At 38.4% G+C, this 18,051-nt stretch overlaps 1 protein-coding gene across 4 annotated transcripts in view; it reads right to left on the bottom strand.

Moving 5' to 3' along the window:
• edc3.S (enhancer of mRNA decapping 3 S homeolog) overlaps positions 1-17,127 on the bottom strand; it is a 32,318-nt gene extending 15,191 nt beyond the window's left edge. Inside the window, exons 1-5 of one of the 4 annotated variants that reach the window (XM_018254363.2) lie at positions 16,940-17,127; positions 16,510-16,677; positions 14,676-14,871; positions 14,120-14,406; positions 5,112-5,453 (exon numbers count right to left, since the gene is read on the bottom strand). In XM_018254363.2, coding sequence (XP_018109852.1) covers positions 5,112-5,453; positions 14,120-14,406; positions 14,676-14,839 — 793 coding nt within the window. In that variant the 5' untranslated portion in view covers positions 14,840-14,871; positions 16,510-16,677; positions 16,940-17,127. 4 annotated transcript variants of the gene reach the window in all.
• Positions 17,128-18,051: the final 924 nt, after the last annotated feature.

Here is an 18,051-nt window from a genome sequence, read left to right on the forward strand (position 1 = left end):
TCTACTACACATTTTGGCTATAGGAAAATCTGTGTACACTAATGGCACTATACAAATAGAGAGAAATACATTGCAAACACAAAGCTTGGTCTCTAAAGTTACTCACAGAAGTGTTCTTGTTATTTTAAACATAGTCTTGTGCATATCAGTACAGCTCTATACAATAAGCAATATAGTAAGAAACCAAAACAACTGGACATAGGGCGTTGTCTCTTGGGTAGGAATATAACAAAGTATGTACACTGCTGAGGGCACCCGAGGTGTGAAGTAAAACACAATTACAAATGTCCCCAGACATCATTTTACTCCTAGGAAGTGCCTTTTCCTAATGATCGGGATAGTCAGGATTGCAAGTGGGAGGCTTGGGACAGGTCCAGTCCAATGTGGATATAACGTGAGAAGAAGGTGCTCTGATGCCAGGAGTCACCAGCTACCTTTGCATAAGGTGACAGATTTGGCTGCTTGCCTGGGCTTTACATTACTCTCGTGCCAGCTCCTAATTGCAGCAGCTAGACTTTCATGCAATTAAATACCAGACTATGATCCCCACGTGGCTAAGGTTGCACCCACAGTCTTGACATCCTCATTCTCTGCACGCAACTCCACAGAAGTGATTTTTTTTTTCCTTTTATCAATGCACTTTCCAATCTGCAAAAAGTAGCCATGGGACCTTCCTATACTTTTAAAGATATGTTCAAACTGTGATCATAATTAACCTTTTCTTCTTTTGCCAATTCCATTCCAGTCGGGCAGGCTGTCAGGCTAAAAAATTACCAACTCGAAGTAATTCTTAAATCAATACTGCCATCAGATAAATGTCTACTAGTGAGAAGCACAGTGCTTTTGGCATCATGGGGCCCTAAAGGAGCTACAGAAATAACCACTCTGTCTCAGACTGCTTCTGAGCAGGCCCGGACTGGCAATGTGTGGGTTCTGGCAAATGCCAGAGGGGCTGCTATAAGGTGCCATAGAAAGTCACTATTTAGTGGGCTGGTGGGGGCTGTTTGGGCCTCTGTGTACCTGAAATTGTAGGGCCTGTTTTAACGCTCAGTCCGGACCTGCATCTGAGCAGCACTCCGCAATGCGAAGGTCTTGAGATTTGGTCTTTTGAACCCATGAGCAACATTCAGAAGTAAAAGGAGTTGGGGAGCAACACATGCATGAAAAATGTTCTTGGGGTGCCAAATAAGTACTGTGATTGGTCATTTGGTAGCCCATATGTGGATTGTCAACCTACATTAAGAATCTGTTTGGCAGTGCACCTGGCTTTTACGAAACCAAAACTTGCCTCCAAGCCTGGAATTGAAAAATAAGCACCTGCTTTGAGGCCACTGGGAGTTTTTGGCATGCAGTAGCAGGCACTGAAATAACAGAGTTGCATCTTTTGTAAACAGACCATGCTGATTCTCGGTAACCAGTGGCACCACATAGACAATATGGCGAGGACAAGAGACCTTGCAAGGATTATGTTTATTGATGGCAAAAGTCAAAGTACAGAGCATAGTAAGAAAGAGCTGTGTGTGTGAATGTTATGAATAATACCTGCAAGATAATGAGCTGTCAAACCGGTTGCACCAGCTGCACCTGCTCTGCCCAGCTGTTCTCCAGTCACACGCAAGGGCTCCTTCATTCACAAGGGCGCTCCATTCATTCTTCACTCACCTTGCTATTGTTAAACCTGTTTTTTTAACCATTTCCGTAGTGCTTTATGAAGCTACTTTTGCCATTAAAAGCAGCAAATCCTTTCGCAAGCAAACAGATACATTGTGTGTCCGTTTAAAAAAAATAATCACGACAGGTTATTGAACGAGGACAGAAGAAAATATTGTTTGTGAAAGGCAAACTAAGCCTTTCAAGAATGCCCTATTTAGAACAGTGTAATGGAATATTAAGAGATAAAAGCATAAAGATATCCCTGTTGTGGGCTCTATCTAGCTTTAATAAATGTTTGTCTAACTCTGTTTGCAGGTTTCACTTTTACCAAATAAAGTGGGTGAAAAGCTACAGACAGAGAAGCAGCCAAGCATCCAAGCCACTATGAAGAACATCATTTGCCAAATTGCTCTTATACAAAGCAACTATCACTCTTGCAATGTTCCCCAATGAAACTCTCTGATGATACTCTTAGCTGCATCCCTTTAGATTCTCTTTTTAACCACGTTCAAACTGTAAAAAAAAAACACAATGCTGTAATGGATAGCGTAGTTGTTATACAGTCAGGGGGTTCAATTCCAGCTAGGGAGCTATCTGCTTGTGTATTCTTCATGTGCTTGCTTGGGTTTCTTTCAGGTACTCCAGTTGAATAAGCAAAGATTACCAACAGTGGGCTGCTGAATATTTATACTACATAAGAATATTTCAAAGAGAGGTTTCACACACAGTCCATAAGTACTGTATCGATATATGGAACAAACAAGCAATTAGTGTCACACACACATATTGTATATACTTTTCCAAGAAAGTTTAAAAGCTTCACCATATTGTGTTTCGAAGGCTTTATCATAGCTTGCCAGGGAATTCACTCCATGTGTGCTTAAGCACAAGAAGATTGTCACGGATAGGGCTAGTGTGCAGGTGAATGCCTGATTCCACAGACATTTGATTTGCCAATTTAAAAGAGTCAAAACTCTGAATTAAAGGGAGCTACGAGAACCTTGAGGATTACATTTCAGCTGATCTTGCAACATTAGACTAAATTATGTTTAACAGTATGGAATGCGCACAGCTTCCAGACACTTCAAAGCGCCAGTTTCCAGACCTGGGGCACATTTACGTGGGGCTGGCCCATTCACAATGATAAATAAAATGGTGTCTTGCATCATGCAGCTGCTTCGAGTGTTCTTCTAGCTCCCAATCCAAAAACAATCACACAATTGTATGGCAGGCTGGATTATTGGAATCTTACTGTACTTCTCAACCATATGTGAAAAGAAAATGGACTGATACCTGCGATTTTTATTGTTTACAAGTCAAATTATGGGAATGCTTGAGATCTGGAGTTTTTAGGATAAAGCGTTTTTCCATTATTTGGATCGCCATACCTTAAGGCTACCATAAAACTATTTAAACATTAAATAAACTCAATAGATCTGACTGGCCAACAACATGAATTCAAATTAACTTAGGATAAGATAAAAGGTAAACTTAACAAAAAATAAAATGATTTGCTTAAAATGGGTTCTAAGGGAGACAGCCTTTCTATACGCATCTAGGCCAGGCTCTCATTTCGTTCATACACTGCATAACCCAATTTGACAAGTATAATAGACTCTACCAAATGCAAGATGGCATGATTAGTAATTGATGGAAGATCTATTTATATTGCAGATATTATGTTATTATATTTAATGAGTTCTTTCTATTCCTATCCTCACACCTTGCGTGCCACACAGCTCTATTAGACCGGCACAAGCCGAATATCTCAGAAACACAACTTCCAGGAAAGCATTAAACTCATCGGCATCCACAAAGAAAAAGCTGGTAGTACAGCACTTTTACACATGCTTTAAAAGCGGGATATGTAGGTGAAAGCTGAATGGAGCAAGCCTCTCACGAAATGAGCACAACCTAAAGCTAATGTTTAGACTTCCTTTAATTAGTGAATGACATGTATGCCAGTTTAGAGGACAGGCCTATTCTCTTACACACAAGTCAAGACTAGTTCTACTATGTCTTCTTATATAACAGATGTAATGTAAACTTTGAAAGGGAGGAGGAGGGGGAAGCACATGCCATATAGGAAGCAAACTGAGGGGGGTGTAAAAAATGTGTGGGGGGGGGGAAGATGGGGAAAATCTACACAAAACAGTCATTTGTAGGGAAACTAAAATTCAGTTAAGAGTAATGTGCTTGCATTAGGAAGCAGGGGAAGATTTGTTGACTGCTCTGGAAGCCATTAATTACAAAGGCCAAGCAAAGAGAAGGGAGGGATTTGTTTGCAGAGTTTCATTTGAGGAATTACACCTGGAATTGATATTGCTTAAAGTGTTTTTTTTAACAGGCAGCATGCATGTTAGATAATTTCTTACATTGCGGGACATTATGTAGATACACAAGGTGTCAGTAACATACTAGATATTTGCAAAAGAATCAGCGTGTTATTAAAAAAATTAAAAAAAATAAAGATACAGACCCTTTCTGACATGAGCTCATTAAGTTGGGATAATGTTAAAAAAATAGACAAAAAAAAAGAGATAACTTATTGCATAGATTGAAAGGAAACCATAACAGCCTGTCTCTAATTCGTAGGAACCACTTACCAAACACATTTACAAAGCCCAACTAATTAAGAGTATATTTTTTAGACTTTTGAGGATCAATAGCTGAGATTACTGCTAGTGTTATATGATATGGTTATAATTTTTCTGTGTATCCTGACTGCAAACTATATGTACAGTTAGGCCCATATATCTTTGGACAGAGACAACTTTTTCTAAAAGACTTTGATCTAGATAGATAGAAAGATAGTTAGATACATAGACCGATAGATAGAGATATAGCACTAAAACTCTGACTACAAGAAATCTAATGGCTTACTTTAAAAATTCCTATGACTACTTGTTAATAAACCTATTCAGTTGATGAACGGATAAAACATGTATAAGGGCTCTTACACTCAGGCATTTTAATATGCTATTTTATGCACATGGGAAAGCATGCTGCATCTCACCCGCATTCGACAGTTCAGCATGGTCCCGTGAGGAAGAAAACATGGAAATAAATGGCCCCACTTCACATATGTTTCCATGTGGAGGAATGCATTATTAAAAGACATAAGCTGAATATATTTAAGAAAAAAATGCCATCAGGCAGATCTGCCTAAGTGTACTAGGTTTTAGTCAGACTCATTAGTTCTGGCCAAGAAGGGATATCCCTATCATACACCATGTGGGCTGATATTGAACTGACACAGAAAACACAGTGAGAATAGAAGAGCACAAAGAAAAAAAGGGATTTCAATTTGTGATCTTTCAGCAAGCAGTTATGGGTGAAAGCAAATGAGAAACAGCTGTTTAAATTGGCTAAAAAGATGTATTTAAGGCTTACAATCTTGCATAAGGATGACAAATAAATAGAAATCCAATACATTAACTCTCAACCTCTCATCTTACCTGTGCAGTATTCCTGTCCTCCAGACTGAGGAACCACAATCTTCCTATATACTATTGGTTCTGATTCCAGGATGTTCTCATCATGCCTGTAAGTTGGAGGCCTCTCATTTGGGGTCCCCCGCGACCTTGTTCCTCCTCCTCCCCTCCTTTCATGTGTATCTATCTCTTCAAAGACAGCGGCTTTGTCAAACAGAGCAAGGTTGCCCTCAAAGTCAAAATCAGTGTCAGGAATTTCCTCCAGTTCATCTCCAAAGCATTCGTCATCACGCGCCTTCAGCTGTCCATTTTTTGTGCCACTCTTTTTTGGTGTAACCTGGTTTGGATAGCGGCTACTAGAAGACCCTACTGAAAATGAAAAAAAATGGTTAAAAGGGGAGAAGGTAAAAAAAGGCAATCTAAGAACGTGTTTTTGTTTGGTTAATGGTCCTCTAGGATTTTATTATTGAATGTAATGTACTGTGTTAAAGTACACAAAAAAGGAATATAAGTTATTAACACTGCATTTAAAATGAAGTAGTAGGTAAAATTTTATAAACTAACTCAAAATACAGTTATGAATATCACAATCATGTAGGAGGAGCAGCGATACTGTAGTTCACAATAGTAATGGCCTTTTTAAAGAAGTGATACACTGAAAACGGAACCAAATCCAACCTGTAATTTGCATATTTAACAAACATTGCTGCATTCAGTTAGTTAGTCCACGTGACTTTAAAGGAACTGAAAGCATCTTAAAGGAATGACAATATAATGTAGTGTTGCCCTGCACTGGTAAAACTGGTGTAAATTGCTTACAGAAACACAACTATAGTTTGTGTGCACCATGAATAATAGGAACCCAGGGGGCAGCCCTTATTTTTTTTAAATGGCAATTGGATTACAGAATGGCATATACTACTAAAAAAGTATAACCTTATGAAAATGGTTTATTTACATGGTTTTACATACGAGTTGTTGTATGCAATATATTTTAAGAGACCTACATGTTCAGGGTATAGTTTTCCTTTAACAGAGCAGCACAATAATACATTACATTTTCATTACTTTAAAAAGACTTATTTTTTGGTGTTACTGTTCTTTTAAGAGTGTTGCTTTGGTTTGGCTGAGCACTTCAGATTCGGCATAACCCCAGCCCTGCAAAAATTGCTAGGATTTTTCCAAATCCACGCTGGACCTAGTGTGTCCCAAATGGATATCAACAGTTTAATGGTTATATGGATACAATAAAGTCAATACAATCTTCTTAGAATTTGCTTTGACACAGTACAGCACAATTATGGATTCAAATAAGGAATATTGGCCTGGTACATAATAAACTTGGCTAAAGAATTGGCTTAAGGATAGATTATAAGAGTGGTGGTAACTCGAGTATTTTCTAATTGGACCAATTTTGTTACTGGAGTACCAAAAGGGTTTATCCTTGGTCCTTTGTTTTTTAACTTTTTTTATTAATGACCTGGAGGTGGCTATGTATGGTGCTTTTTTATATATTAGTATTCTATAAACAGCACTAACAACGACAAACCCAACAATATAACTATGGTCAAATTCTCCAAGCGCAAGTCATCAAAATCATTTTCACAGTACAGAGTCAAACTTTCTGTTTGGTGCTGAAAATGATTAAACATTTAACTGTTCACTATTTATTCCTTTAAGAAGTAAATGTAGAAACATCAAGAACCACACTATGTGGCTTAATATAGAAGTAAAGAAGTTAATAGGAAAGAAGAGAATGGCATTTGAAAACTAGAACACAGTAGGGACAGAAACTGCACTTAATGACTATAAACACTGTAATAAATGTTGTAAAATCGCAATCCAGAATGTAAAGATAGGAGTGAATTGCAACAGAAGCTAAGATTAACCCCAAAAGGTTTTTTAAGTATATTAATAATAAAAAGATATGGGTTGAGAGTGTGGCTCCTTTAAATAATGGTACCAGTATGGTTGTAATGTAATTATCCTACCGCACACCTGTAGTTCACCAATCCTGCAAGCTGGTGGTGCGTTCCTTCCGTTGACCCGGCCGGGTCCCTTAGCAACCAATGTGTAAAAGAAACGGATCCGCACACACACCGATTAGTGCAGTCGGGGATTATCCCCTTTTATTCAGCCACCAAACATCAACGTTTCGGGGGGGACGAAACGTCGATGTTTGGTGGCTGAATAAAAGGGGATAATCCCCGACTGCACTAATCGGTGTGTGTGTGCGGATCCGTTTCTTTTACACACCAGTATGGTTGTAACAGATACAGATAAGGCAAATGTGCTAAATCAGTTATTTTCTTCAGTGTATACAATAGAGGAGTCTGAGTTCCCAGACTCACTTCATAGCTGCACTGATGGCTCAGCTCAATGAAGTCAGTGGCTGACTCAGGATATGATTCATAAAGCTTTCATAAAAATGAATGTGAACAAGGCGCCAGGGCCAGATGGCATACACCCCTGGGTTCTAAGAGAGTTTAGTTCCATTTAGACCGGTTTCTATTTCTTATTTTCGCAGATTCACTTACATCTGGTATGGTACCTATGGATTGTAGGAAAGCTGATGTCATTCCAATATTTAAAAAGGGATTACAATCTGAGCTTGGAAATTATAGGCCAGTAAATTTGACATCTGTGGTGGGCAAATTATTTGAAGGCTTTTTAAAGGATCTCATTTAAAAAATTTTCCTAGTGAGTGCCATTATGAGCAGCATTCAGCATGGCTTTTTGAAGGATAGGTCATCTCATACAAATTTGATTAATTTTTTATAATGAGGTAAGAAATATGTTGGACAGCTGGGGAGCAGTAGCTGTAATCTATTTTGATTTCGTCAAAGCGTTTGATACCGTGCCCCACAAACAAAATATTTTGAAAAGAAAAATGTTAGTGTCAGTATCACTTTAAGGTGGTTTTTTTTATTATAAAATCGGACTGTCGAAGTTGCATATAAGTCAATGGGAGAAGTCCCAATGATTTTTTGAGTAGAGTAAAAACCCAAGTGGATTTGATCTGTGTTTGCAGCAGAAAATAGTGTTTGCAGCAGAGATAAATTTAGACTTTGATAAATAACCCCCTAAGTGTTGATAAATGTTCTTCAACTCAGTCACATAAATGTAACCATGATGGAGCAAGTGAATATAACTCTCCAATAACAACCAAACATTTACCACTTTTATGACAACATATTCACACATCTAATTCTTTTAATTTTAAGCATGATTTTTCTAAATCTGTCCAAAAAGGTATATAAAAAAAAACATAAGAAAGTTTATCCCAGCTTGGTGTTTGCAGTAAGAATGGGGAGGGCAAATACCCGTTCCCTTTTAGGTCCATATACATGTGAACTACAGTTGTGAACTATGTGAATACAGTTTTAGCTACTTTATTTCCTTTAGCCTTATTTTGTCTAACAGTGCAATGAATTCAGCTGCATTGTGAATATGTGATCCTTTTATTTATAGTTATAATAATGGGAACACATTCATCATAAAATAATATATCAAGACACACATTCAACCATCTTTTTTGTTGTGTTTTTTTTTTTTTTTTTAAACAGAGCAAAAATATCCGAGCTTTATATCATGAATAACTCTCTATAAATATATTGTTCTGGAGCGAAACAAAAACTTCAACTGTATTCAATACTAGAGTAACAACAGGGTAATTTTGGCAATATAATAAAAATGCTTGTTCTGGAGTCTTCCCAGAACTTGTATCACCTATAAATAGTGAAGTATGTTTGGCTCTTGAATAGTAAGTTGTTGTTAAGTTATCTTGTGTGTCATGTCAAAAAGGCCCATCAACGCCTGTAACACTAACTGAGCCCGAGGACAGCACACATGGTGAGCAATGAACTCTCTCTACCCCAAGGCAGGGAAACTAAGTTAATAGTGCGTGTGTTTATCTTACTGTGTAGCAGTCTCTGCTTGGCACAAAGCCACATTCAGAGAATCTCTGTAATAGGAAGAGAGTAACAAACAGTGCGGCCTCCCACCACCACCCTCTTCTCCTCCTCTCTTCTGCTGTGGGTGCGTGCAAGCAGTCGCCAACTTTTCAGCCGTGGGAAATTGTTCCAGGCTTGTGTGAGGTTTCCTGGAGCCAGCCTGGCCTGCTCCGGAAATGCACAGAATTGACCCTTAAAATGAGCAGACAGGAATTACAGAACACAGGTTGATCATTTCAGCATAGCTTTGTTTAGCACATTTACAAGAGGCACAATTGGGTTCTGTGGAACATAACATAAAGAGCTAGAATTAATAAAACCGAAACAACAGATACTTTTCTAACTAAATTGACTTTGGCAATTCCACAGATACCTCTCAAATACTTCAATACCATACAAAAACTATGCAAGTATTATCTTCCAGCAAATATCAGGTACAAAATAAAGGCAGTTTTTCTTTCCAAACAACAAAAATAACTTTCAGCAGCAGTATGAGGTCAATAACAACAAAAGGCAGTACAATTACAGACCTTGAGTGTCTGTGTGTACAGGCACATAGGATCCTTAGCGTCAGAATCCCAGATCCTCTCTGTATGTCTCTACCAGTTAAGAGATTCCTCAGAAACTGACCAGCCTGGGGTTTAATGGCTCCTGATTAGCCACCTGAGGCTCTTCAGACCCAGCTAGTCAGCTTGTAGCACCTTACTCTGCTACAGATGCCTTTCTAGAATTTATGCAATAGGCAGTGGACCTCTAGACTAGCGCACCCCTACTGATCTGCCATTGCCCAAAACCCAGACTGGCATTCAAATGGGCAGAAGGAAAGAAGGAAGCATTCCACTTTCCACCCCACCTGAGAGGGAAGGATGAGGGGGAGAGGCAGCAGCATGGCTTTGTCACTGCAGGTACAAAATTACCTACAAATAAAAAAGTGGGTATTTTGTAGGTATAACTTGTGGAAGCATCCATATTCCAAATTTTGATTATGCCATCTCTTAGACTGCATTGCGGCCAGTGGGTTGAGTTGTAGAAAATGCATTTGTGGGTCGAATCATATAGCGGGTCTGGGTCAGGTTTCAGAAATTGCACCCACCCTGGACTCTAGTCCAGTGCCCCTGAAAGCATGCTGTAACAGCCCACAACTGAGTTTATAGGGGTTATTTACAAAATTGACTTTCTCACACAAACAAATTCGACCAAACTCCCAAACCCTCATCCTATTAATTTACCAATAATACTTCTCAAAAAAAGTTGTGACAAAATAGAGCGACAATTCGAATCGTGCAACTTTTTTGAATGGACGCTCTGAAAACACGACTTTTACGAGTCAGAAATTATCTGTTTATCGAATGAAAACAAGTGTAGAAAGCCAGAAACTAAAGCGAATCCTGAAGGCAAGAAAACATGTTCCAATTCTTAACGGGACCATCTGCCATTGAAGTCTACATGATTTCGGTTTTAGCTGGAGTATTTGGATTTTTAGCAGCTTCAGAGCATAATAAATCTCAAAAATGTGTTTTCCCAATAAAAATTAAGGTTTTTCCCCTTTAGAAACTAGACCAGATTCAACAAATCCAAGGTTTAAAAGATAGGTCCCTAGGTATTAGTGCATGCAATGGATATATGCCTATTTTGCTTAGAGACAGAAATAAAATGCATACAAAACAAGGTGCTTTGCCCAAAATAGCTACAGTACACACTGTACTTTGACCAAATAGACATGCATCCTGCACACTGCCAAAAGTAAAGAAATCAGCCAAGTAATAAATTGCAGACTGAGACTGTGAAAAGAAAAGTTATGCTTATTTATCTTGAGGTTTCTGATGTACAAAAGGTGTATGCTTTGTCAATAGTTCATATGATTTGTATGCTTAAAAGAAAATTATACCCCTCTTTTTGACATAGCTCATACATTCAACTACCAAAAATATCAAACTTTTTTTTTTTTTTTTTAAACAAACATACCTGATTTCACAGACTGAATGGAACCGTGTTATTCTAATAAACCATTTCCCAACATTGTTGGGTTCCCATTCCAATTTAACCTAAGGGAACCTCTAGATTGGTGGTTTTTATAATGTGCTGCTGGCCCCATAGGGAGCCCTGAGAACTGGCTGGGGAAGCCCAACCCCAATGGGCAGATATTTTTCCTTATAAATACTTGTGAAAGACCAGCATATGGGTCAGATAGCATGAGATTTGGGGTGGACAATTATTTGGCACCCTAGATATTCCCAGTACTATATACCCAATAAAAAAAACATAGCAGTGTTTTCATGTCCGTTACATTGTTATAAGAGAAAGGTAGCTTGCAAAGCACTAAACAAAAATTTGATCCAAAAAAAAAAAAAAGTCAATAGAATAAAGGTACTTATTTATAAACAAGTATTTTGCATTCTCTAGAAAAATAACAAGTACTTGCAGAAGCAACTTTACAGTTACCACTTTTAGCCGATCCTGGACCACAATTGTATGGCTATGGTAAAACACAGAAGGACATTCCTCTAAGATTACACAGAAGTTGGCTTCTAGTTAAAACCAACAAATTTGATCCCAAATCTTTTGGGTATAAAGCAAATTACATTATACTACCTTTTCATCAAAAAATATATTGAAGACTAAAGGGTCAAAACTCACTATTTTAAAAACCACCAACTCAAATTTGAATGTCAGATTTATCACACCTTGACCCTGGAAATAGTTCTGATTTGATACAGCGCCACCTAAAACATGCCAAATTCATGCAGAAGTCAATGGTAGAAGTCCATTGAACCATTTGAATATGTTAAAGGGGTTGTTCGTGTAAACCAGAAATAAAGATTTTTTCCCAATAACTTTCTATTTTCCATTTGTGACCATTTTTCTAATACTGAAGTGTAAAGTTTCCTTTTTCACCTTCTAAAGCAGCTCTGAGTTGTTCTAAACAAGAGACACATTTAGTTGATACATTTCTTATCTTTGTCCCTTCTGAGCAGAATCCCTGAGTTTCATAAAGGCAACTGTTAGAACTGATACAATAGTTGCTAATACTCCAGAGATGCTGCTGAGAAATGTATCAACTAAATGTAGCAAATTAACAGTTTAGAATCTGCACCTGCATTACTGAGCTGCCAGACAAACACCAGAGAAGGGACATTAAACTTACATTTTTGGAAAACTGTAAAAAAATCAAAGATGGAAAAGCAATGGAAAAAAAGTATTTATTTATGATGAACAATCTGAAAACCACTGAACTGAAAAAAGTATTTGGAAGGTTAAAAACCCCTTTAAGGATAAGGGCACATAGGCAGATTTGAGGTGATTAGTCGCCTCTTCAAATCACCTCTTCTTCCCCTACCTTCCAGCTGGCTATAATGAAAAATTGCCAGGGGTATGGCACTCGCGGCGCTTCGTTTTCCGAAGTGGCCTCATAATTTTTCATTATAGCTGGCGGGAAGGTAGGGGAAGGCAGTTCGGGGAGATTGACTCCCCGAAGAAGAGGTGATTTGACGCCAGGGCGACTAATCTCCCCGAATCTGCTTGTGTGCCCTTACCCAAAAGGAGAGGGAAAGTCTGTTTGCACTTGGGGGTGCCAAAACCCCAGGCCGGTGCTCCTATCGGCAGAAAACTGCACCGGCCCGGGGTTTTTCTAGCAAACACCACGGAGAGATGTTCTTCTGGCTTCTTATTTCTTAAAATTTCCCAGGGGGAAATGCATGCGCAGTATTATAAATGTATAATTTATAATATAACTTGTTTTATGAACAGAATCATACAAAACAAAATCTGTGCATGTATGGTGGCCTACTAATCCTGACCAATATCCATGTACTATGGATATACAAAAGGGAAAAAGTATTACATTTTGCCAAGTACATTAAACCTGTCACGCACATATACACATCCTTATCAATAGAGAGATTAACAAGCTACAGAGAGAAACTTTTATACTCCTAAGGGTAAGGCCACACTAAGCGATAGCGCGGCGATTTGACTCGCCGCGACTATTCGCCGCGACTTTTAATCCTCAATCGCTGGCGAAACTTTGGCGCTGGCGTCTATGGGGAATCGCTGCGTAAAAACACACGCGGCGATCTTTTTTCTATTGTCGCTCGAAATCGCCTCGCTAGGCGATTTCGAGCGACAATAGAAAAAAGATCGCCGCGTGTGTTTTTACGCTGGCGATTTTGCGCGATTTCCCATAGACGCCAGCGCCAAAGTTTCGCCAGCGATTGAGGATTAAAAGTCGCGGCGAATAGTCGCGGCGAGTCAAATCGCCGCGCTATCGCTTAGTGTGGCCTTACCCTAAAGATAGTAACTGCGTTTACAGCACTCTCTAGCTTAGAGGAAATATGGCAATTTCCAGCTTTAGTTTCACTTAACACCTTCAAAGGATAGATAATATGTTATGAAATAGATTAGGATTACACTTTTGTTTTTAAAGAAATACTGCAAATGTTATGCTAATAGAAATGTAGATACACATTTAATTATATCTAAAATACTGTTCAGGTTCTGAAATAATCAAGATAATCTTTAGTGCTCTAATACATCAATGGTAAGTGCACTTAGTTAGCTGTCAATCTGACTGACTGCTGCATGATGAGGGAATAAAGGCCAATCAAGATTATGGCAAACAAGCCAATTATTCCCCGATATGACAACTTTAAGGTCCAAACAGTATGCAAGCCGTCGGGGCAAGGACCACATCAGTGAGCCATTGTGGCCATCAACTGGATTTTTAAAACTGTCAGATCAACATCTACATTGACACAAGCGTGTATGCCAGTTGCAAACCTGGAGAAAATATTTAGTGAGGTTTCAAAAATCTCTGCACTGCCATGTTTATGGTTGGTCTCCATGATACCCTTTAGATCTCCTATACAGTTCTATATCTGAACGAGTAATTTAAATGATGGGCATACAAGTTATATGTTAAACAATCATAAAGTTATAAATTAAATTCCCAGACTTGGTGTGGGTCCCCTGAGAAGCAGTTTAAAAACACTGTGTTAAGAAAGCAAATGTACAAAAAAATATATCAGCTGTGATGGAAAGGGGATGGGAAAATACACACTAACTGTAATAAGTATAACTTACAAGAATTGTGTCTTCGGCGAAAGTTTTTGGGCTGGTTGACTGCTTCATTGTGCCTGTCTACAAAACTTTTAGAGCAGGGCTGTGGTGAAGTACTAGATGGTTCCTCTTGGCCAGGAATGTTCTGAGCAGAGTTATGTGCTGCCGTCTGCTTCTGCTTGCCTGTACCATTTTGCTGACGAGTTGGAAGGTAGCCAAAGCCTGTAGAGTGGTCATTTAGCTGATCGCTTGTGTACTTCAGGCTCTCTGAAGGAATTTCAAGAATCTTTAATTCTGATATGTCACCAGCCCTAAGCACAAAAAAAATAATAGCAACAAAATCATAGTTAATAATACCACCTCTAAACTGAAACAAGCGATTATGAACTGACTGATTTTAGTTTGAAAGACTCTGGAAGGCATACTGGTGCATTTTCTATTAAAACCTGAGTGGTCATTTAAAAGAAAAAACACAATCAAGGATGATCTAAGGGACAGCTCAGAAGGCAGAAAGCAATGACTTGAGTCAAAATGGAACTATTTTTTATTGTATAACACAAGTCCTTATTTATCAACTAACCTGAAAGTGACCTCTGGCACCAAGCACTTAACTCCATTGTGGAACGGCTGAGAAAGAGATATTGTTTGATTGATAAGATCCACAGCAGAAACACAGCCTTGATAAACTCCCAAGGTATTGCCACAATTTATTGATACAATACTTCCCAGCCAATCTGCAGCCATATTTGAAATCTTCAGTATATGTAACAGAGCAGCTGCAAAAAATATTACACTTATTAGTAATAAGTCTATCAATGCAACAAATGATATTCTAGTTAACCTATACAGGTATAGGATCCCTTATCCGGAAACCCGATATCCAGAAAGCTCTGAATTACGGAATGGCTGTCTCCCATAGACTCCATTTTATCCAAATTTTTAAAATGTGTTTTCTTTTTTCTCTGTAATAATAAAACAGTAGCTTGAACTTGATCCAAACTAAGATATAATTAATCCTTATTAGAAGCAAAACCAGCCTATTGGGTTTATTTAATGTTTAAATGAATTTCTAGTAGACTTGAGGCATGAAGACCCAAATTACGGAAAGATCCACTATCCGGAAAACCCCAGGTCCCAAGCATTCTGGATAACAGGTCCCATACCTGTACTACTATACTCAATCATCAGTCAAGTTTTTCGTCAATTCCTTTTACCCTGTTATTACATGTATGGTATCCCTTATCTGGAAATCCATTATCCAAAAAGCTCAAAATAACAGGAAGCAGAGAGTATTTAGATATTACTAGTTATTATTGAAAATGTATATGAATGAGGGCCTCATGTGGCCTCTCCTATAGAGTTTTATGTAAATACTTAAATAATTACAATTTTAAAAAATGGTTACATTTTCCTCTGAAATAACAAAACAGTACCTTGTACTTGATCCTAACTATACTTCATAAATCCATATTGGTGTCAAAACAACCGTATTGGGTTTTTTAATGTTTACATTATCTTAGCAGAATTGAATTCAAAAGATTCAAGTTAAGGAGAGACCCTTTATCTAGGAAAACCCCCAGGTCCCAAGCATTCCATACCTGTACTGCAAGACAGATTGTTGCATTAGACTGTGGTCCCAAGCAGATCTGCCAGAATTTATACGATATATTAAAGTCTGCAAATTTCTTCTTGCAAAAGTACAACATTGAGCATAGCCTGCATTTATTATCGCACTGCCTTTCACTGTGCTGCCTTGTTGTAATTAATCCTTTCCCACTACTCTCTTAATAAACTTTCTTCCCATTATCTTAAGGACCAAGAACTGAATGAATTTTTAGATTCATTCTGACTTACTATAGGTGCATGGTTATTATATGGTGTTAACCAACTTATTTATGTTTTAAAACATAGTACTGGGGTTCGTTTACAAACACTGGGCAAATCTGCACCAGGGCAGTAACACATAGTTATCGACCAGCGATTAGATTTTTTTCAAGTCAGCTGTAGGTTCAGTGTCGGACTGGGATGCCAGGGGCCCACCAGAAAACCTTAGACTGAAGGTCCACTTTACAAACTATTATTCCTCCTCTCCTCACTTAATTGCTTTATTCTCCTAGTCTTTTATCTCTATATACTATACTCTATTCTTCCATTATTAAGACCCTTAAAAGAAATACAGAAAAGGTCATGAAATAGGCCAAATGTTTAGAAGCAAGAGGCCCACTGACACCTGGGCCCACCGGGAGTTTTCCTGGTATCCCGGTGGGCCAGTCCGACACTTTGTAGGTTGAACAATGAACGCAATCTTCTCATTGGTTGCCATGGGTTACTGCCCAGGAGTAAATGTGCCCAGTGTTTATAAATAAGTGCCAGTATGTATTAGCAGGCTGGCCAACCACATAATAATTGCTTACATTTAGTCACAATAGGAAGGATGTCATTTTCTGTCAGAAGTTTTCAATGCTGATATTATTTGACAAGAAGCACAATAAATTTCCAGGTGAAGTTCTTAGTAAATCAAATTCTGGACTGTCTCCCAAGTACCAGTGGAATAAGGAAAAACACAGACTTTTAGGATATGCCTGTAATGTATTAAAAGAATGAAAGCAAGCGGTTAAACAAACGAAAACATATTCATTTCACTGTAGAAAAATATAAAGAACAAAATCAGTTTTTACGCAACTTCACACTTTCAGTGCTAAAACATATTACAGGACGTTCTGTTATCTTGTACAAATAAATGCAGAGAACTTGAAAAAAGCGACATGAGCTTTCACACACGAGATATCCATTGAGAGAATCCTACACTTATACACAAGGCGCTATTTGCCACTTTATACATACACAATAAATCCCGGGAAGTCCAGAAAAAAAAACAACGAAACAGCGCTCAGTATTTAAAACTTCCGGCCCCGGTGCTCGCTTTAAACGTCACATCCGCTGGGGAAACTTTCAGAGAGGTTACCACAGCACAAGCTGGAATCTAGAACGGCTAGGGGCGTTGAATATGCGGTGACGTCATAGCCATGTGACCAAGTTGTGGTTGGTTGGGGAAGTTGTGATATCACATAGGGGAGTGTCTAGCTCCTTTTATGAAAGACATGTACACACAGTACAGCGTGATAGCACAGTTGTGGGAAGGCGTCTTCTGTGCATTTAAAATGAGATTGTAGAATAGCGGTGACGCGCGGTTTGGATGGCAGAAGAGTGCACTACGTGAGGGTTTGTGGGTAGGATTGTTTCGTATGATGGAGGAATTCGGGAGATCAGAAGTGATGTGGAACTGAGAGTAGCAAGATGGTGGTGACACTGCTCTGAGTCTAAACAGTGAACGGGTACTTGATCATGCACTGTATTAGATAACACCCTGCTGTCACATAAACCAGATATTGAATAATACAGTAATCCACCAGCATGTGTATGTAATAAAACAACTACTGATGGCTCCATTACATGTATGTGGGCTGCTGGTTTGTTGACTTTGCATATAAGAAGCCCAAGTGCAGGCGTTCCAACTTCCCTTGGAATACTTTGGTGACACACTGATATGGAGCTTAGAATTGTTGCGTGGCTGAAGCTTGGGGTGTGATACAAGCGTAGCGCAACTCGTCCCCACTTTTGGTCGTTATAATTATTTTTTTAGATATTGAATGAACTTTTAAGTAATCGTTACTAATTGTCGCACTAGCACTTTATTCACTTATGAACTAGCACCTAGTAATTTATTGTGATTAATTGGAGTGATAAAGTATAGATCTACTATTAAATGCTTGGAGCATTATTTTTCAACTAACTTATTGGATCCTACTTTATCTATTGATTAGCGCACAGTCAATTGACTCTTTAGCTGATTCATTTATTTAAGTATGTTTGTTAGTTGATAAGGAATTGATACAGGCTCTAATTGGCACTCACTTTTCTTGAATTAATTTATTGTCCATTAACTATAAGGTAAA

The sequence above is a fragment of the Xenopus laevis genome, chromosome 3S (assembly GCF_017654675.1).
Source record: "Xenopus laevis strain J_2021 chromosome 3S, Xenopus_laevis_v10.1, whole genome shotgun sequence".
Classification (NCBI taxonomy): domain Eukaryota; kingdom Metazoa; phylum Chordata; class Amphibia; order Anura; family Pipidae; genus Xenopus; species Xenopus laevis.